Raw genomic sequence first — 21,743 nt, 5'->3', positions numbered from 1 at the left:
TCCATGTTACTGCCGTAAGAGATCACCACGGAATAAGAGAGATGGGGACCTCCTAAACACCAGCAAATGGAATTCAGCAATTGGACAACATACTCAGCAAGTTTCAAAAATAAAGAAAAGCTCCTGGTTAAACTTCATTCTTACAGTAATTCTTAGAATACTTTTTTGAATCGGTAAAATAACTATATATTCATAAACATTTCAATTAATTACATTTCCAATAAGAAAAACATTTATAGCTCATTTCTTGCAATGAATTATAATATCAGAGACTGATTAAATATGCTTCTTGCATGCAATAATTTTTGTAAGTATAGGGAAAAAGTACTTTTTCACAATAAATACTAGAAACCATTGCTAGTGAAACCTGGGTGACTGGAATATAAAAATAGCATGAGAAAAGTATATTTTAGGTTAAACTTAAAATATCACAATGAAGAATTATTTTGTAGTATTATTTTTATAACGAGTTGCAGTTTTTTAATATTCCATATTATGAAGGTAGAAGAATTTAGGTAAACATCTAGAAGAACTCTTTAAAGTTGGTTGGCAAGGCCATAAAGTTAATAAACATACTCTCCTCACCCATGGCTCACAAAATACATGATTAAGCCTGGATTAAATTTGCAAGTCTAATGATCAGTAGTATGTATTTAACTATGCATTCCTTACTTTTCCTTGAAAAGCAAATCACTGACCATTTTCACAAATGATGCTCTATACTGTGATGCTTGAGTTGTCTTGTCACTAACACAAAAAGCCTCACAAATACCAAAACCAAAAAAAATTTAAACCCCACAACAAAACACCCAGCAAACCAAACCAACCAAACAAACAAAACATTAAAAAAAACCTCAAAACAAACCCCAAGGGGGAAATTAGAGAAGCAAGCTGGGAAACAGAGGAGGACGAAAAGAGATTCCAAGAGCTTTGGGTCACTGCTTTCAGAAGATTTCAGAAATTAGCCTTTCTTCTAATGACTTCCAGAACAACTGAATAGTGTTATCCACAAGTAAGAGAAGTTTGTTTCCTGTTGAGGAAACAGAATTTGAAGTTCCTCAGCTGCATTAAACTGCACCATATTTAATGGCAAATAAAACATGTATGATGACATGCTAAAAAAATAAGATCGACTGTGTTTCTGAGGCAAAAGTCCAACCCAGACTGTCTCCATTGTCCCAGTATTACATTATCTCCTTTTTAAGTCCAGCATGGCCTTCTAAACCTGCTCACATGCTACCACTGCTTGAGGTAAGCTTGAAGAGAGAGTCAGAAAAAAAATTCCCATCCACTATTACTGACATGCACCTTTGTAGATTAGCTATTATAATAAGATCTTTTATAACTATTCCTTGCTAATGCCATCAGAGAGCTAACTTATTTTAAGTGGACAATAATATTTTGTAATAATCACTTTCGGCAGGCAGGAACCTTCAATCCTTATACCTAGATACACTACGGATCATATAGAACATCCTCATTTTGGAATTTTATCAAACAGAACATTCAGTACACAAAGTTATTTCAAAAATGGCAAGAAGTAGTACTACTTTTTTCCATCTTTTTAAAAATGATAAAACATTTCTGTTAGAATCTTACCTGTGCACGCTGAACACCACCTATGTATTGCTTCTCTGTTTCTAGGACTGTAGATTTCAACTCTGAATTTGAAAAGAAGATACAGATTTTAAAATTCTATAAATAAAAAATGGACCAATCTTTTGAAACACACATTAAGAAATTCATTAAAGGAGTGTAAAGTTAAAAAGAAAAGAATGTTAACTGTCCCACTTTCCAAATTATCCCAAAAAATTATCTGTCCTTAAAATGGATGACTCTTGCCAACTATGTTTTCCTTTCTTCCATTCTACAATGACATAAGCAGTAATGCAGATCTTAAACACAGAGCAAAGTATAAGACACTAGATCCTATTTCTTATTTTAAAACCAGATTACTTTTCTGACCTTAATGAACCACACTGTGTCTCAGTTTCCTTGCCTAATACAAAATAATCAGAAAAAAGAAAACAAATAAGCAAGCAGTTCCACAGCAGCTACAGAGTGCAAAGACCTTTCATCAGTTTAGGAGGTACTGCTAATGATGCCTCTTTACTCATCAATGCCCAGGCATTTACATGTAAGAAGATCTGCAATATATGGCACTGTGTATGTGGCATCTTTCCTATATGTTTAAAGGTACCACAATTAAACAGGGAAATCTCTTGACCATTTGCAGGAGGAGCGAAGCAGCTGCGAACCAGAGCCTCTGGATTCTTAATTCCCAGACATGTGGCCTCCTCACAGCTTTCTGACAATCCCAGCTGTTGGGAAGCGAGACATACAAGGAAAAAGTTCCATTGCAAGAGTGAGTTTTGTCGAGGCTTGAAAATTACCAGTCCACAGCTTTTTTACCTGGATGTGAATAAGCTGCCCCTAACAAGAAATAACTCATCATTTAGATTTTAGATTTCTCTGTCTGAGAGAAATGTTAGTATCTATTTGATCTTTGCTCACAAAAGATTTATTCTATGCTGATTTTCTAGTATTATATTTGCACCCACAACGCTTAATATTTTCTGCCATGCAAATAAGCACAACTACCTGCTTTACATAAAAGTACTTAAGAAAATAGGAACAGACCGCTCCTATGTATTGGTCAACATTTAATGATTTGACAGAATTGTCTAGCTTATGTTTACCTCAGAAATGTTATTCTTCTACAAAGGATTCTAAATATAAGTGAAGTCAGGGTGATCTGAGCAGTTAACTTTAAGGACAGCTAGATGAAATTTGGCAAATATAATCTATTCCCAGCAAACCAACCATTTTTATTATGCAAAATGAAAAAAACCACCAAAACCAAACACTACCACTACAGTTCGGGAAAAAAGGTTTGGGAAAGGAAAAAAGTGCTGTTTGAGAAATTAAAGCTTTCCTTTAAACCAAATAATTTTTTTGTTTGTTTGTTTGAGGTTTTATGTCCTTTTTTTTTATTTAATAGACTAACTTATATTGCAGATCGCAAACCCACACTGATATTTAGTGGACTGAGACTGTTTCATTTTGCAGAAGTTGCATAGTCTTTGAATGTCTCCACAAGTAGTTAAACAGCCCCATGGGAGACAGGATGACTGGGCTCTAGTGCCTGCTTACTTGCCTTTTCCTACATGTTAAGTAGAATAGAGTCATCAGCAAAGAATTAAAATAATTGAATTTCAAATACCCTGTTGAGTTTAGATTCAGGCAATATACTGAGAGGAGATAATGGTAGGATGAAATGCCATAAGAAGAGACAGGAACAGGTTTGGTTATTCAAATAGAAAATTAATCCCATACACATTGATCTTACTGGTGATGTTGGTTCATTTTGTCCAAAACCTTAACTGAATCCAGAACTGAAAAATTTTAGTTTAGTACTTTAGCATAAGTATTTGGTGACTTGAACCCAAATTCATATTAGGTATTTCCAAATGTCTGTTTTTAAATAAATAGCCAACCTAAAAAATCCCAAAACAACAATAGCCAACCTGACCAAACCCACTGCCCCAAAACCCCCAACCATTCTAATAGCCCTTTTCACATATCCAGCAATGCTTCTCATGATACAGAGCATACAGCAAGACTATTAAATAAAATCTAAACAGATAATTAACTACTTTGCTAATTTAGGATGGATTACCTAAAACCTTGCAGAATTTTGTCTTGCCTTACTTAAAGCTTGAAGGCCTACTATTGTTCTAATGTATATAATAGAAACAAAGATTCTATATAAACATCTTGCTGCATTCTTCTCTCAAGCAATGCTTTTGGCTAAAAAGTATTTTTACCTGGCACATAATAGTTTAGACCTTTTTTAAAATAAATTTGTTCCTCACACACTGCAAAGGTGTAAATACAACAATTTAGTTATTTAGTTACAAGTTTTAAGGAAGGTGTTTATCCTCATGTTTCAGATCACTCACCTCCAGGTTCTTCCAAATGGCAAGCATGTGAACAATTAAAGTTAAATTATTCATCTACCTGAATTGTATTCAAAAGAATTATAACTTTTCCTTTTCCTCCATTGCCCTACATTGAAAAATCACATCAAAATTTCAGTAAACACATCTTAAGAACTACTTACATTAAACTTAGTAACACTCCCAATACACAATTTTAAACTTTATTTCTGTTTCTTAATATTTTTGCTTTTTTTTGAGAGGGCAGTGGCTGAGATAAGGAACAGACAAGTCCTGTACACATTACGTTCCATGTAGTAGGTATAATAGAAAAACATAGGATGGAAACAAATTGCATACAAAATGAATACATTTAAAAATTATTAGTATTGTCCTTTTGACAGAAATACACTTCTAAGTGTATCTTTACATTCCAAAATATTTTACATTATCAACATTCTTCTGGATTTTAGAGAAACTAAACTTTTGTCAACTTAGACCAACCTCTGCTGGGCTAAAACCTCAAAATAACTTTATATGAAATTCACCCTTTTGGGTTTTTTATGTTCGTACTGTGAGTACACATCCATTAGCTAAGTCTCCCAGGTGAGAAACACAACTCTCAGAGTAGATGGCAGTGAATTCTACCACTGCATATGGCAGCACTTTCATTGAATAAACAGGGGATCATTGGTTAAAAATTGGATTAACTCAAGAGTCCATCACTGCAGAGTTCCACACTCTGAATTGCATCAGTGAGATGGATGTAGAAATGTTTCCTTGATCTCCTATAGAATTCCTTTGGTAAAAGGCACAGCATAAACAGAATAATACAGCAGTGTTGCATTTTTTTGGCATCACTTGTTTTGCTTGTGAAATAAGTGATACCAGTAAAAGTAAAGTGTTCCCATGGTAAAAGGTGTCCTCGCAAGAAATGCTTTGCTCACATTCCAGAGGAAGTGGCAGAGAAGTCCCAAAGAAAAGTAAAGAGATCTGTTGAAATAATGACTTAACTCTTCAAATCCGAGCAATGAAAAGGAAAATTTGAGAATACCCAGTGGCTCTCCGTGGAGGGCATGGGGATGAATGCAGTATACAGTGTTGAGAGCTGCTGAATAGTAACTAATGGAAAGCAAAGCCTCCAAGAACCTGAGGTATTATGGATCAACACTACTAACAGAAAACAGGCTTGAAATCCCCTTCTAAATTTCTTTGTCAACTACAAGAGAGGTTTTTCTCTTGTTTGGTTTTTATTTTCAGTTTACACAAAGTTCTTAAAGAGCTGGTGGCATAACCTCAAAAATTTTAAGGTAAACTGATTTGTAAACAAGACCTCATTTTATTTTTTCAGATAGACTTTTCCTACCCCTCTCTCAAGACAAGACTGTTGAATCTACAAAGGAATGACTTGCATCACTAATAACTTTCAGTACAGCACTAGTCGGCTTCTGAAATTTTCCAGATTTTTTTTAAGAAGAAAAAGAACTCATATCTCATAGCTCTGAAGGTATGGAAACTGGAAAAGATCATAGCACCTGGCAAAATCCATTACTCAGCAGATGCCAGGTACACATGCAAACAAAAAAAAAAAAGCATTTTTGGTGAATATTTTTTATTAGATTCATACTAGCTGACATTATTTCTGATGCTAATCCAAGTTTCTCAAAATCAGGTGTTTGTTAGTAGCTAAGACAACAAGCTTATATTTTGGATTCTAAAACACAGCAGCTTCCCTTATCCTTTACATTTATCTTCTCTGTATCCAAGAACTGTACCTTCTGAAATTTTGAGCCTTTGTTCTTCATCTGGAGGCTTGGGTGGAGGCCATGCAGATGGAATTCTCCTTGGAAAGCTTCCTTCAATGTAATCTGTTGAATGTGTGGGTTGGCTAACTGCAGCCCAAGTATAAAGCTGGTCTTGCTGTGATTTAAAAAAAAAAGAAAAGAAAAAAAAGGAAAAATGGTGGAAAAGTTAATATAGAAAGACAAACGCATAAAAAGCTCAATATTCTCATATGAAGAGAGACTTGGTTTTCTGCTCTTCAGTCTTAAGAAAAATCTATATTAAAATAGTTATGTTCATAAAAACAGAAAATTAAGCTTTTAGTTTTCTACAACCCAACAACATATTAGGACACAGTTCAGCACTTTTTGAGTACGGAACTCTTTGACACTTTCCAGAGCAATAACACATTCTGTCCATCATGACTGCACTTTGTCACATATGGTCAGTTTTATGGCTTGAAGAGAAATATTTCTCTCCACACCGCACATAATCATTTTACACCAAACACACAAGCAAGAAAAATGAACAGAATTATTCCAGCAGAAATTAAACGGATATATGCACTCTTTGAAGCCCTATTTTTATGATTTCCCTTTTAATCTTTTTAGAAAAAAGGTAAAAAGGTGGATTTTCTTTTGGAGTAAAATAAAAAAAATCCAAACCAACAGCTAAAGGTATTCTCAGTCTGCTAGGCTCAAATCAGATTATACCCTTATCGCTCAACAGCTTTGAGTTTGAGTCTATGATTAAAAGTAGGACACAGAGTTTCTGATGAAAACTAGGGCAAACTTATGCTTTAAGCTAACAGCAAGATTTTAGATGACCATCATTCAAGTAGTTATTCTTGTGCCTCCTAGTCTGCATCAACATGCACACCTTGTGATTAAACATTTAGAATACTGTAAATTCTATAGAGATCATTCACAGCAATTGCACAAGCAACCTATTAAATGATCTGGAAAGACACAAATATTGTAGCACAAAACTAGAAGAAAAAAATCAAGTCATAGGACAAAAATACAGCCATATCACAGTAATACCTTTTAACAAAGATGATGTTTACTAGACTTCGTTCATTCTATTGCTTGAATAAAAACTGGTACGTATTTCATTTTTAGATTAAAACTTTTTTTAAAAAGTTTGACAGATAATAAATTTCGAAGAGATCTGCAGGAGGAGGAAGAAAATTTTGCTTGCTCTTGGGATAATCACTATTCTATGCGACTAAGTTTTTATTTGCCTAAAAAATAACTTGTTGTAAGAGTGAAAACACTATTTTGGGAGCAACTTAGTTGGAACAGACAAATGCTGGTAATAAAGTAAAAAAAAGGTTTGTTTTACAGAGGGTGCCTCAGCCAGGGTCAAAGGAAACTCATTAGACCTTCCCAGCATGAAAAGTATGGCAAAAATCCAGACACGTACATTGCCTTTAGATAAAGGTAAAAATAAATGGATAAAAAGCTTAATAAAAAATAACATCAAGTTCTTTACATAGCCCTGAACTCTATGTTCCTCGAAAAACTTGTCCATTAGAATAGCATTACCTTGCTACTCTATTTGAACATCTGAAAAGGCTTGATTAATTCAGTCCTTTGAGTCACTTAATTCTTTCCCTTTGTCTATTTCCAGCTTTTTAAAGGATATGCGTTTCTGAGTTTCTGTCCAATTTCCAATACTGTTTGAGTAAAAGAGAGAGGGAATTTTACCTGTACATGCTGTATGGAAAAAAAAAAGTGCTGGATTTTGCTATTTCCCATGTTTCTGCACCATTTAAATCTCAAATACACAGAGGAAAATAAGACTTGAAAAAATCAGAGACAAACCAGAAGAATTTTTTTCTTGCCTACTCTACCACCTTTTACAGTCCAGGGAACACAGGGAAGAATATGTTCTGCACAGGGTTAACTGGCTAAGCACAGATGACGTACAGTAGGATTACATGTAGGGTTATAGGGCAGTAAAAAAAAGACAATCATTTGTAGATAATGTTGATATAACATAAATGAGGAAGACAAACAGTTAAACTGTTCCTAGACATGACATTTCATCATGCCAGTTCTTGAGAGATATAATACAATAATTTAGCAACAGATTCTTGAAATAAGATTAGTCTACATGAATCAAGATACATTTAAAAAAAAAAATGGACCCTCAGAATTATTGTACAGATGGTATACATTATGAAGGCAAGAAAACATGAAGTACCTATGTTCTTGCTGATACAATTTACAGCATATAAAATATGAGCAGTTATAAATTAAAACATTACATGTCTTGGTAGAAAGCTCTTAACCCAGCATGGAAGTTTTGCTTCGGAGTACAAAAGACAGTAATTTTTGTTTGTATTGCTTTTGGGGAGGATTTAGTTATTTGCTATTCAATACAGAGAAGGACAATAGAATAGACTCCTCATGTAATGGAAGTTTACAGATGTGAATGTAGATTTTCAAAAATGTCTCCAAGGGACTTGCACTACAATGAAAGCATATCCACTTTCAACATATAAACAAGGTATTGAACAACAACTACCTTCAGATTAGTTGCAAGCTTATAAACATAACTTAAAATACGAAAAATTCTCATAACAGAAAGGTAGTCTGAAGCTCTGGATGGAAAGTTGGTAGTCCATAAATTATACTTCAAAAGGGAAAAGATTAACCCTGTCTCTACTTTCATGCCCTTCAAAAGATACAAATAATTTGAATGTCGTAATTCGTACACACTGAAGCTATGGCCCAAAACCTAATCCTCTTTATGTTTTATCTTTAACTAAGACAAAGTTAATATACCAACCCATCTCATTTCTGCTGCTTTAAATCTGATAATGCCATAAATGTGCATGATTACTAGAACAGTTTGAAGAAAGATATGCAGCCAATTCTGTGATGCTGAAGTCCTGTTCAAGCAAAAGAAACAAAATAATCCAAATTTAAAAATCCAGATTTGTTTTAAGTATTAATAATGACAAAGAAATACTCTATGAACCTAGATTTCCACATTCAAATTTTTATCCTTTCATCTTTTCATTTCAGAGGCAATTTTTACTTAATATCATTGTACTTACAGTCAGTGAATGTACTTACCGTGATCACGTTCTGGATACATCTGGAATTTCCCCTTCATCTTGCTCAAACACCACTATCTAGTCCTTAAAACATCTCTTTTGAGGGAAAAAAATTACATACATATCCTTGTAATGAACCAAATCATATTTTTTCAGACTCATATCTGGGCAGACACTGGAAGCTTCAAGCTGTCTGAGTCCAGTGCACCAAACATGACGGCAAGAGGAGTTCTCATTTCCACACATCCTTACACAGCACTTTCTACTGGTTCTTAAAAGTGCAGAGCATCTGCACATGGGCGAGGCAAACTGCCTGCAGGATCTGATGGTACCTAATCAATATACATTTTACCATTTATAGAGGCTAGCATTTAGAATCACAGAGTCAGGTCTGTAGTTTAACTCACTCTCTTCCCAGACATCTCTCAGTATGCACAGAGAATGGTTTTTTGTAGCAACTTTTTATTCTCTACTACCACAGTGTTATACTTCAACTACATAGTAAATTAAATATTAAATATTCATGTCAGTGCTTGAGCTGGAGATTCTTTCCGGCTTATCTTTAAAGATGGAAATGAACTTTGGAAGCTACTCAAAGAAAGGCCTCTAGTAAGCGCCATGCAACTGGTGAACCCAAAACTAGAGCCATGAGTTGGGCCTGCAGCAAACATCAGAAGTCATTCTGGAGGGCCTAGACCTTTCAGAAAAGGGGTCACACATTTTTCACAGAGAGAGACCAGTTTTGTTCTCTGGGCCACAGACTGAATTACAGATTAGTATATCCCTCACTGTAGGAATATAACATGAAACCTTAAATGTATGCCACATTTCTCCTGGAGATAAACAGGTAGCACAACCTTCTGCTCCATGTTGCTTCAGTTTTTAATCAGCTATTTATGTGCTTCCAGTTCAAAGAACAAAAAATAGCCATTGTGAGAAAGGCTTAAAAGCAGCATAGGAGATGGAGTTGAAATAGCAATAAGTGTATATACATTTGCCCCCAATGACTGCAAAAGCATGAATTAGCAATGTGAAGATCAAGGGGGAAAAATATCTGACCAGATTTATTTAGACAGTTCTCAAGGAAAAAATCAAAGCACAGCCAGGTGGGAAGGTGAGGCAGTACAGCAGCACAATGCTCTAGTATTGGGAAGCAGTGGAGGGAGGAAGCATTTCAGCAGTACTTCTAAACTTTCTTACAGGAGAGTCCATTGATACCAACTTGCCTGATGGCTCCTGGGCTGAGCTGTGATGCAATAGGGCTCTTTTTTGCAGAAATTCGTCTTTTTTTTAAAATAGTAAACTTGAAAATTTTTTCACTAGTACCATAAACATTCGATGTTGTCATGAATAGGGAATATCAGAAGTGTTGCATGTTCTCAGGCAAGTATAAATGGGCCAGGAGTAAACACAAAGTTGTACTTACAAGAAGTTCCTACTCATCAAATCATTCAGAATGACATTCTTTTAGTGGGAAGAAGTCAAAGAATGGGGAGAGGAAAAAGTATACCTGCATTTAAGATGGAATGAGATAAACTCACAGAGGAATTCCACCTTGTCTTACCTGGGATAAAAAGGGACCAGACTCCATGTCTCAGAAGTGTTTTCCAGGCTAAGAGCTCCAAAGAGCCTGTCTACATTTGTATACAATTTCTTGGCATTTAGTCTGTTTCAAGTGCAAAGAAGGAATATTTTTCCATGCAGGAGGTTTAATCATTCTAGTACACTAAGTATACAGCCTCTAAAATAAAAGAAAGTCAACTGCATGTTCTGCACTGCATGCAAAGAGTTAACTGTAGAAGCAAGGTTTTAGTCTGAGAAACTAGAGCCAGACTACCTCAAAATGCTCTTATCAGCAGGAGACCGCTTTATTTTAAGCAGCTTTTAAAATAAAGAAATCAATACTTTTAAGAATGGGAAAAGTGGTTTACTTTTTGAGGACAGGTTCAGTAACAAAGCCCTGTCTTGCCACTGACAGAACCAGAGCAGTGATTAAACACAGCCCTTTACTTGTGCTACCTTTGGCTGCACTAGCGAGCACAGATGCTTTCCAAGGCTGAAAAACAGCAAGTCCTTCATAATACTGTAATGTATAGCTGAAGCAGCACTATCCTCATGAACTAAATTTATTACATAAGAATTTTACTTGAGTCAAAGGGATTTTTTTCTTTTCAGGGAACCAGTGTGCCTCAACAATGACTTTAAAAACACTTCACATTTCAAAAATCATTAAACATTTATTTCCCATGAAATAACTTAAGTCTCCTCAATCAAAGAGAAAAAACATGTTTGATCCCATCAAACTTTGCTCAGAATTCAACACTGTGTCCCAGGAGAGGCAAAGAGAGCCAATAGCCCTGCAGCTGGAGCTCTCATGGGGAAAGGAAACCAGGCAACTAAATTTCAGATTTCCACATCTACTCTCATTCTGTTCCAGTGTTGTTGCCTAACCCCTTGTAACTGGGTCTTCCTGTTGCCCAGTAACTCCCACATTTAATAGAGCTGAATAGGTTCAACTGGTAAGCTTACAGTAAACTTTCCTTGGAAGAAGAAACAGTGGTTAGCCTTCAAGAAAACAGGTCAAGACCTAGCCTCTGCACATCCAGCTAGAACACTCACTTGGAGGGCCACATCCCAAGACCACCAGGTTATCAGCTACTACTGACATGACCTGAGGGTTTGTCCTTTCATTGACTCACCACAAAATGTAAGCTGGGACAAGAAGCTGCTTCCTCAGGAATTGTTTTCATTTATACTGACATAGTTATTTGGTAAGTTTGGATTCTGAAAAATTTGAATTACCTGAATCAAATGCTTCCTTAGAAAATTCCTTTCACATCTATGCTATTTGACAATGTAGTTTTTACTACTGTAAAAACGCTCTTTGAAAAACACATGCAATATATGCAAATTCAACCCTCAATTTATTCACATTTCCAAGTGAGAAAAGACATCTTTTTATGACTGATCTTCTGAAGAAAGAACTAACCTACAGAAAGTAATAAAATATAAATATCTCTTGAGGTGGCAGGTTGACCACCACCTTCACCATATGCTCATTGATACTAAAAAATTTAAACAGGTGGTGTAAGCTTAATATTCAGTATATGGCTCTTGAAGCAGTTCCTCAGAACAACAAGAAAGCAAGCAACGTTCATTGCAAAAAGAAACCTGAAAACCTAGCAACGTCCTACATATAGAACATCTAAGTTGAAAGTGTATACAGTAGTATCACCACAAGGAAGCAGAAAGGAGAAAGAGAAAGAAAAAAAGAAAATGAGTGAAAGGAGTAGAAGACTGCAGGGTCTGAGTTGACAATGATAAAATAGATTAATTTTTTTAAGAAATGGAAGTAGGGAAGTAACATAAGTACAATACTTCAACCCAATGATCAACCGTTTGCATTTTACTACACTCAAGAAATTCAGAATTGCTCACCACAAAAAACAAAGTATTACAAAGTGTCACTGGGCAATGAAAGAGGAGACATAGAGACTTTCGTTTAGCAGAAATGAACTGCTATGGTAACCTACACTACAAAGATTAAGACAGTAGATTAACCATCTGTTTTCTCTGGTCTGGTGCAGAATTTTCACTTGTTCATTTTTAAAGTCTTATTGACTATTGACTCCAATGTACTACTCTGATACAATTGAGTATGCCAACGTACAGCTCTGACAAATACTACTCTGAGATGGAACTACATTCAGTTTTACATAACAGATTCCCAAGCATTGAAAGTATGCTTGAAAAAATGCTGCATGCATCGCTGCCAGCTATGTGCTGCAGTTTAGAATTGAAGCGCTCCTAGCTGGTGTCAATACTCAGGAAAGTTCTTTGGAAACGGAACACTTGTATTTTGGCTCTCTGTCTTCTGAGAAAGGAGTCTGTTTATCTAAGGAGTCTGTATATCTATTTTCAGACTGATATCAGCAGTGCAAATAAGTTAAAATTAAGTCAAGCCCGCATGTCGCTAATTTCTCTTCTTTCCGACTTGCTAAGTCCTACCATCTGCTACTGTTCACCAGAAAGAAAACAGCGTCTTTATTTCCTTAGAAAGCATTTGTATCACCACAGGTGGCCAGGAGATAATAGGAAAACAGCCATTTTTTGCAGTATTTTTCATTCATGCTGTCTCTCTCTGTGCTTCCTTGGGGAAGCATTATTTCAGAAACAGATGACAGCCTAGTCAGGCATCATAACTGCAAATGGCACAAGGGGCAGAACCTATCCCAAACTGCCAAACATGACTCTCTATAAAATCATATCATAACACAGCAAAAAAAGATACCATCCAGAAGACTTTATTTAGCCCTTTCATTACAGAATGTGCTGACTCTGTTGATAAAGCAAGAAGGCACTAACAGCTGTACTCAACACAGCAAGAACAATAAATAGAAGAACTGAAAAGAGATGCAGAGATATAGCCAAATCAAAATAAAACTGCAAAGAAAGAAAGATGGATTATATTTTTTGTTAGTGCCACTTGAAAGGTAGTCATTACTGGACCTTTCAGTGTGAAATAGAGATTAAGTTCCTCAGATGAGAAGAAGAGTATGGATACTAAGGTATGCTCAGTTTTCTTCCCAAAAGCACTGACAAAATTATAAAAGAAAGCTCCTATCACAAAATTTTTCATTCAGAATTTAGCTGTTTTAAGCCTAATGCTCAGAAACAACACAAAGTTACTTGAAAAGTTTTTCAGAAAAAAAAGTAGGAACGTGCTATGAAAGAAAAAACTGCCTGTAGCTTAAAACTATACAATGCGAAATTGAAAATCTAAAACATGAAGTCACAATTAGGGACTACACATCCACAGTGTGTGCTAATTGCAACTACTGGATAAAATGCAAACACGAAGTATTGCCAGTATTTCTTAGCACCGAGATGTTAAAGAAATTTGCCTCACATTGATAGGAAAATCCCAGCTTCTTCCTTGTTATGAACAGTTTAATTCTAATGCATATATTTATAATTTATTCACATCACTGATGGCTCTGTGAAGATAGCTATCTTATACCCTAGGTAATTATTAAGAGAGGAGCTAAGCAGATAAGATTTTACTTATTAAAAACTGACCCTCCAACAGGTGAAGGAAAAGTTTGGCGGTTGCATTCTTGCCAAAGATGCACCCTTTAGGGCATGCCGATTCTGTGATTATTTTACTCTCATAGGATAATATAATGAGGTAAGATGCTAAAAAGCTTAAGACTACAGCTTCACTACTTGTAGGAAGGTAGGTAACTCTCACAGCTAGCAAGTGACAAGGGGCAAAGGCCTCAAGCTGCACCAGGGGAGGTTTAGACTGGGTATCAGGTAAGATTTCTTCATTGAAAGGGTAGTCAGGCATTGCACAGGCTGCCCAGGGAAGTGGTGGGATCACCATACCAGGAAGCATTCAGAAGGAGTGTGGATGTGGCACTTGGGAATATGCTTTAATGGTGAGCACCATGGTGCTGAGTTAAAGGTTGGACTTGTTGATCTTGGAGGTCTTTGCCAACCTTAACAATTCTATGGATTGTCAATGTAAGACTTTTCAAAAGGCATTGATGTCTTACATATCATTCACTCAGAAGATATTTTGTTTTAATTTGAATATTTAGAAACCCTCGTCAATAACTCACAACTGCTAAAAAGGGGAAAAGTTTAAAAGACAATAACTATTCAAAAGGTAAGCAAATTTTTCAGGGAACAAGCTTTCTGTAGGATTTTCCTAATCTATCTTTCTATAGGTTGCTCATTTAATTGCTTGGCTTTATTAATTTTTTAGTTAAATCCTGTTTTCTTTTACAAAACACTAGCAGAAGCATAACAGATTAAAGACAGTCTGATGAGTAAGTTGTCATTACATACATAAAGCAATAATTAGCAGCCTCCTGAGCAAATGGGAAACTAGCAGTAAAGGCAACACTTGCCTAGACAGAGTACCTGCCTTTGAGCATTTACTTGTTAAGACACTCTTTGCATTTTAAGAGTCGGAAGGGAGAGCTATAACAAAAGGTTCCACTGCTTCTCAACAACAAAATCCAAAAAACACCAACCCTTTTCTATGTATATTACTTTTAAAGCTTTGTTCAACTTGTATTTTTCAGACTAAATTTTTATTCTGGGCAACTGTCATCAACCATTTCAAAAGAAATAATTGATAAAACAGGCCAAGATTGAACATGCAGGTTTTCATATATGTTCTTGAAACAGTTCTAAAATTTCTGTCCTTTGGGTTAATTTGATAAAAAGTTCAGAGATACTCCATGAACATGTCATCTCCAATCATCATTAAAATCTATCCAAAGACCTGAGTAATATATAAGCCTTTGGAAACTGAACATTATCCTCAGCCTAAATGTGATGACAGCTGCTATTTCTCTGAAGATTACGCACTCTCATTCAGCATTTGTTGATCCTTCACATTTGCCTTATATGAAAAAAAGGAGTAAGCATAACATCTACAAAGCACAGTGTACAGCAGAGACACAAGTGCCAAGAATTTAAATTAAACTGAATTCTAGGAGCTATTATAAAACTAGACCAATAAACTAAAAGCTGTGAAAGTTGTCTTTACTTTTAATGTACTGCTTAATTGCAGTCAGACAGAAATTAAAAGAAATTAAAAAGAGGGCATGTACTATTATTTAATGGCCTACACTGAAGCCTGGAATATCTTGGGAGAAAAAAATCAAACCAAATCTCTTGCATTACTGAGAAAACAGACACAAGATTTGAATAAACATTTCTAAGACAGAGAAGTAGAGGCGACCAGTAGCATGATTAATAAAGAAAATGAGAATATAATCAAAATGTGCAATTGCAAACATTTCAAGAGATTTCAGCATTAGCCATGTTAAATTAAATTCATGAGAGGTCATCCAGAAAAGGGGATCAGAGTGAGAGAACAGGACTTTTAAATAGTCTGTTTATATTCATCTCGAGCCATGAGCAATAGATCATGGAGTGAACAAAACTTACTGAATTGTTTTCATAAACTGTAACCTAGGATCTTCAAAAAGTAGTCTTTTGGACCACACTTAAGCAAGAAGGGAATAATGGATTTTATTAAATTAAAAAAAAAGAGTACTTTAAAGTTCAGAAATATAAGGGATAAGTCACAAAAGAAGAAAGGGATTCAATGATGGGTTTCAGTGGAAAAAGTGTTGGAAATCCTACCAAAAAAAAAAAAAATTCTGAAAGAGTGACCTAAGAGACTTTACAAGAACCAGACTAAGCTGAAAATCAAAATAGCCAAGGAAGTAACATTAAGGAACAGGCAAGCACCATGAAGAAGAAAAGAAGGCCAACAAGGTGGCAGGGACCAGGACAGGACTACAGGAGCTTTGCTGATGGCAGTTTGAGCTAAGTGAAAAGGAGATCAGCCAAACTGAAGGCAATCCAAAATTGAACTGGGGGTCTAATGAACTCAGAGATGAATGAAGAATATCGGTCCAGCTCTGCTCCCAGTTTTGGAGTAAGGTCAAAAAAAGATGTACCTCTTAATTCTAGATGGGTGAAATTTAAGTATTAAGGCTAGTCCTTAACTAAGTCCTAATTCCTATGTCTTTACAATGAACTGTTAGATCAACATCGGAGTTTAGCTCTAATGAATTTTTAAAAATGCAAACAAACAAGAAAAATGTGAATAGGAAAAAGCCCCAAAGTACACACATGGAGAGAGATTCAAGAGATAACTCACCAACCTTACATGTCCATAATTTTTTCAAGCTAATTTTTAATTGTTTCATTGCCTTACATAAAAATTAGCATTTATATTCTGTAAATCTGTAAAATACTTTAAATTTAGTCTAAGAAGCAAGGAGATACAAAATTTTCAAGTTTTCAGCTATTAAAATTTTACTTCAAGGTGTTAATATTTTTGTTTTGGAGAATGTGTAATCAGTGAACTGCTAAGTGTTCACGTACTGAGGTCATCAAGGTTGGAGTAGAAACATATTCCAAAACTCAGCATCAGCAGCTCTCAGCTCTGCACCATGTGGAATTCAATTATGGAGATCTGGTGTTCAAGACAGCTGCATGCTCCTTTGAAGTACCATCAACTACTGATTACGTAACAGTGCCGTACACCACTTCTGACACCATTTCACCAGGTGTGTGTGGGTCTATTTAGGGGATTTGTACAGAAAAATCGTCACAGAAGCTGTGACATTTGTGGCTTAATGATAGACTGAGTCAAATTAAGATCACTGCTAATCCAGCATCATCTTAAATTCCCAGCCTTGACAGATGGTTGACATGGCAATAGACTACTTCTACGTCCCTCCTTCTGGACATGCTAAACAAAAGATAAATAGAATATCTTTTACTCAGACAAAACATGGTATATTAGTTTAAAAAAGAGCCTTTTCTGTTTCATTGCAAACTTTGAATTTGATAAATCTATTTAGAATGCAAATGAAGCTTTTTTTAAAAAATATGGTATTCAATAATCCAAAGGAGATTGCTGAATATATGGTAAAAGTAGGAAAGTGGAAAACATTACTAAGACTCTTTTAAACAACCTGAAAAATAAGAAACTTGTCTTTTCCATTAATTTTATCAGTATATTTAACCACAAGCACTTTCAAATTCTGTGTGATTTTAAATTGCCTGGGTAACCTCAGTTTAATAATTAAACTACATTTTTCAATTAATTTCAAAAACCAGTTGAAAAAAAGTGTCAAACATTGCATCTTAAAAAAACAGTAAAGCCAAAGTCTAAACATTAATATATAACATTGTTAGAGTGACCATGGGATGACTTTGTAGATAACTGGGTTATTTACGAAAGTTTGTATAAGAATGCATTGCAAAACAATTATTCTCTCAGTTCTCCCTTCACCAGTTGTGTTAAACTATTCTTCAGGAAAGACAAGAAAAATTTAGAGTTAAGAAGTAATCATGTCCTCTCATACCCATGCCAATCTTTTTTTGAGTGTTTGTAACCAAATTTCAGTTTAACGCGTAGAATAGGGATGATCTTAATTATACCAGCAAGACATTAAGTAGATTAGTTAATATTTGCATACTCTTTTGAAGCTAATTAGTGAAGAGAAAATCCCGAATTATGTTTAGCCACATAAACCAGTACAAACTGCCATAGGTTGCAACAAGAAGACATCCTAATGTTGAATTTATTTTCCAAGAGAAAGGAAAAGCATGTAAGGTTATGTCTACACCCAGGTTTGTAACAGTAGGCAAACACCTAGCCAGATAGTCCACAGGTACAGATAACATGATAGCGGGAATGCCATCATATCTGCATTGACCCCTACACTATTTTGTATCAAAAGTATTTTCAGGGGAAAAAAAGAAAACCTGGCACAGACATCCAGTTTGTGTTCTGCAAAATTTTGTGACACGCTGTTTTCTGTTTTTCCTTTAATTTATATTTTTTGGTGAGCAGCTATTGATGGAAATCTTGACAGTCACAAAGTGCTTTGATTCAAAGAAGACAACAATGAAAACTACAAAAGAACAGACTAAGACTAAAATATGATTTTAAAAGCTATGAAATCAAGTTATAGGAGAACGTGCTTATGTGGATACAAAGACGAACATACCTGAGCACAGAAATATAGCTGGTCACTCTCCTAAGGGCAATTTCCATTAAAATGACAAACCAAATTCTTTCAAGAGGAATAAACTATTAGAAAATCATGTCCTGCTTCACAAAAGAGACAAAAGACAACTTTTTCAGTACTTACATCAAATGTGGGTGTGCTTTGCTTGGCACTCTGGTTACATGGCTCTCTGAAGCAGTCAGTGAATGGAAGCAAAAGACCCATGGCAATAATGCGGGAACACAGTTTTTCTGCTTCTTCTTGTGGTGCATTCTCTTGCTGGCTGAAGAGTTTTTCCAGCAGAGTTCGTCCTGCCAAAGTGAAGAGAGATCAATAAGAATTGGTAGCTATACACAGAACACAAGTATTTAGGCGTTACAATGTGTATTGAAAATCCAGCTGATTAGAAGTAAAGAATATGATATTAAAAAAACATTCTTGAGAAATGTATCTGATAGTAAGTCTTTAATACAAAATATTTCTACATAATAATTATAAGTGATCTGGAGCCTGATTAATTAGGATATTCTAGAAAACATACGTGTATATTATATGTGCCAGTTGCACTGTGAAGTAGGAATAAAAACCCAGAGTTATTGTTGTAGCACCAATTTCCAATACAATTGTTCTGAAGGGAAAAATCAAGATATTAGCAAGAGATGAAAAAACTTATTCCAAAGGTGTCACAAAAATGTTAGTATAGGATTTAGCCTCTCAACTCTGGAATGAAACTTTGTTTTTTGAATCATAAAATTATTATAGTCTGAGAAATTCTGCCATGTTTCTTTGGAAAAAGTCTCAATAAAAGAATAGTAATAAAAAAGCCTCATAGCTATTCTGTACAAAGTTGTATTGTATACAGCTCCAGAGTGGTGGAATGCTCCAAACTAAAATGCAGTGACACAAGCAGCAATTCTGAGAAGTAAAGCTTTTAAAGAGCAGGAAGATACTTATTCCTCTTATAGGGTCAGATTTCATGATCAAAGTGTTTTCTTTTGTTATCCAACCAGAACATGAAAGGAAAGCATATACTATAAAATATATTAGAGGAGAAAATGTTAGTGGTTTGAAATATGACAATGCTTTGGGAGTTTAGCCAGAAATAAACTATAAAAATTGGTTACATACGCAGGTTGCAGTAAAATCTACATTGTAAGAATATTAAGTTGCTTAAGCTCTAAAATATCAGATGTAAAAAGATGCCAAAGTTCAGTCACATGATTTTGATAAAGAGATTAAATAGATCTACTGAAAGAGAAAAGACAAATGGAGTAATAAAGTTAATTTCATGTTTGAGTATAAACTAGCTGGCAATACAGTTTGTACCTAAAATGTTTCTATAGTCTGTTTTTTCCACCCACTCATTCTAAGCCAAAGGTATTTAGAAAAAAAACCAAACAAAACCCAAAACTGTTAAGAAAGCATTTCAGTGTAATTTAGCATAATAACAATAATACTAATAATTGTTATTCTACTAGTTTTTACATGCAAGATTCCTAATTGAACATTGAATTTTTTTGAGAGGCAATTTTTCCCAGGCTGTCTGAACATACTAAAAAGATTTTTCTTTTAAACATCTGGAAGCAATTTTAAAGGGATACTGTAAGTGACATTTGGCAATAAGTTTCTGTGTTATTTTAGCTCCATGTGGCAGTACACCCTAAAATAAACAATGCATTAAAATGTTGGAAGTTGTTTCTAAGATTTTCTTCTCCACATTTAAAAATCCGATAATTAACTGATTATTAGTCCAAGTTTGCTAGCCCTTTATTAGATAAAATACAATACATTCAAGGCAATAAAACAGGAGATAAGCTTTGAGATAAACTTGTACAACACATAAATTTTGTTATGTTTGCCAGTAACTTGCCTCTGCTCCTTGTTACCACCTAAAATTCAATGCCAACAAAACTGCTTATTCAACAAATCCCTCAATCACAGTTCAGCTATTAATTCTTCAAAACGATTTATTAGTTCAAGGCAGTCGTTCTTGCTGACCACAGTGATCACTTTTCTCATACCCAAAGAAAGAATTAGGTAAGAAAATTACATTTCTTCATGCTGTTATATACTGAAATGTTATCCATGACTACTGAATGTCAGACTTGACAGACTCTTTTTCCCCTTAAACATTTCACCATTTGAATAATCCTGTCATGTTTAGAGAGTCTTCTTCTATTTAGAACCAGAATAACCCCTTCCTTTTCCATGACCCAATTAGTAGGAACAATATCTGTAAATTACTAAACAGGAAATGAGGCTTTTTTCCCTTTTAATCCACCCATTAAATTGCTAATTTTCATAGCAATTAACTGTCTTGCTAAATTTAATTAATGTAGATTACAGTAAGAGAAATTATATATTTTTTTCCATCTGAGCATGAAGTAGTCTTGGAGCAAATAGAATAGCAAAAATTATTTAATCTTTAGCAAGTACCTTATAACCTATGAGAATCAACAATTTGATTTAAACTGATTTCAGGGTAAATTTCAGTCAGCTACAACATTTTGAGCTACAATTTTACATTGTTGGTTTATAAATAAAAGGCAGCAGCCAAAGCTTTTCACCTCAGACACCTTAATCACCTCATATTCATAACTTACATGAGGTAATACCTTCAGGAAGTGAAGATGTTTGCAAATAATCTGGAATAATTAAATTATTAATCATTTCGTAATTATTAGATGAGTGGCTGATTTCTGCTGCAGGTTTAAATGAAATGGCAAAGAATTTCTCTTTACTTCCTTTACCTGCCATGAAAACAGTAAAAACTAAAACCAAGGTCTCTGAGATCTTTTTTTTCCCTAAGAGGTTACCACTATTCATGTTTAAATAATTTCTTCCTAGAAATCCCAGATCATGAAGTTCCTGAACCCTATTCTTACCTTTCGCCTAATTATTTTGGCAAAGGATGGGAAGAATACTAAATTTTGAATTAGACAAGAACTTCAGCTTTAGATCAAATCAATATTCTGAGGATCCTGCCAAAAATTTTCAGCAAGTAAGATGACTATAAACTCAGAAGATATTCTTTAGGAGCTTAGAATGACTCATTAAATCCCAGTAAGGGATAAAGAGACTTTTATTTTTTTTTGTCTTTCAAGGGATTACACAATTAATCAACTAGAAGAATGAGAATGTGGGATTAAGTTTGGAAGTATCAGGTATTCTGGCCTTCTGTGGATATTTTTTTATAATTTTGCTACAGTGACTCAGCCAGAATCTTCTGGCTCAACTTCCAAGTTCCTTGCTCTCCACCTCTATATGGTCTGCCTCTTTCTCCCATCCCCATGAAGATGAAGCACTACTGATCTTGTCTCCTCCACTATGACACAACATGTGCAGCCAATCTCTATGATCAAGAATTGAACACCACTGTTCATGAAAGCCATCTCTGCAGAATAT

The 21,743-nt window shown here is 34.9% G+C and overlaps 1 protein-coding gene across 4 annotated transcripts in view; it reads right to left on the bottom strand.

The window, feature by feature from the left end:
• The window catches only part of FMN2 (formin 2), a 152,983-nt gene that overhangs the window by 117,506 nt on the left and 13,734 nt on the right, over positions 1–21,743 (bottom strand). For 2 of the 4 annotated variants that reach the window (XM_033056683.2, XM_033056685.2), the window contains exons 2-5: positions 18,483–18,649; positions 5,714–5,858; positions 3,963–3,971; positions 1,600–1,661 (exon numbers count right to left, since the gene is read on the bottom strand). In XM_033056683.2, coding sequence (XP_032912574.1) covers positions 1,600–1,661; positions 3,963–3,971; positions 5,714–5,858; positions 18,483–18,649 — 383 coding nt within the window. The remainder of the gene's footprint in view (positions 1–1,599; positions 1,662–3,962; positions 3,972–5,713; positions 5,859–18,482; positions 18,650–21,743) is intronic. The other 2 variants (XM_033056684.2, XM_033056686.2) reach the window with 1 other exon arrangement.

The sequence above is a fragment of the Catharus ustulatus genome, chromosome 3 (assembly GCF_009819885.2).
Source record: "Catharus ustulatus isolate bCatUst1 chromosome 3, bCatUst1.pri.v2, whole genome shotgun sequence".
Classification (NCBI taxonomy): domain Eukaryota; kingdom Metazoa; phylum Chordata; class Aves; order Passeriformes; family Turdidae; genus Catharus; species Catharus ustulatus.
The sequence above is the reverse complement of the archived record's forward strand: the minus strand, read 5'-3'. Positions and strand labels throughout refer to the sequence as shown.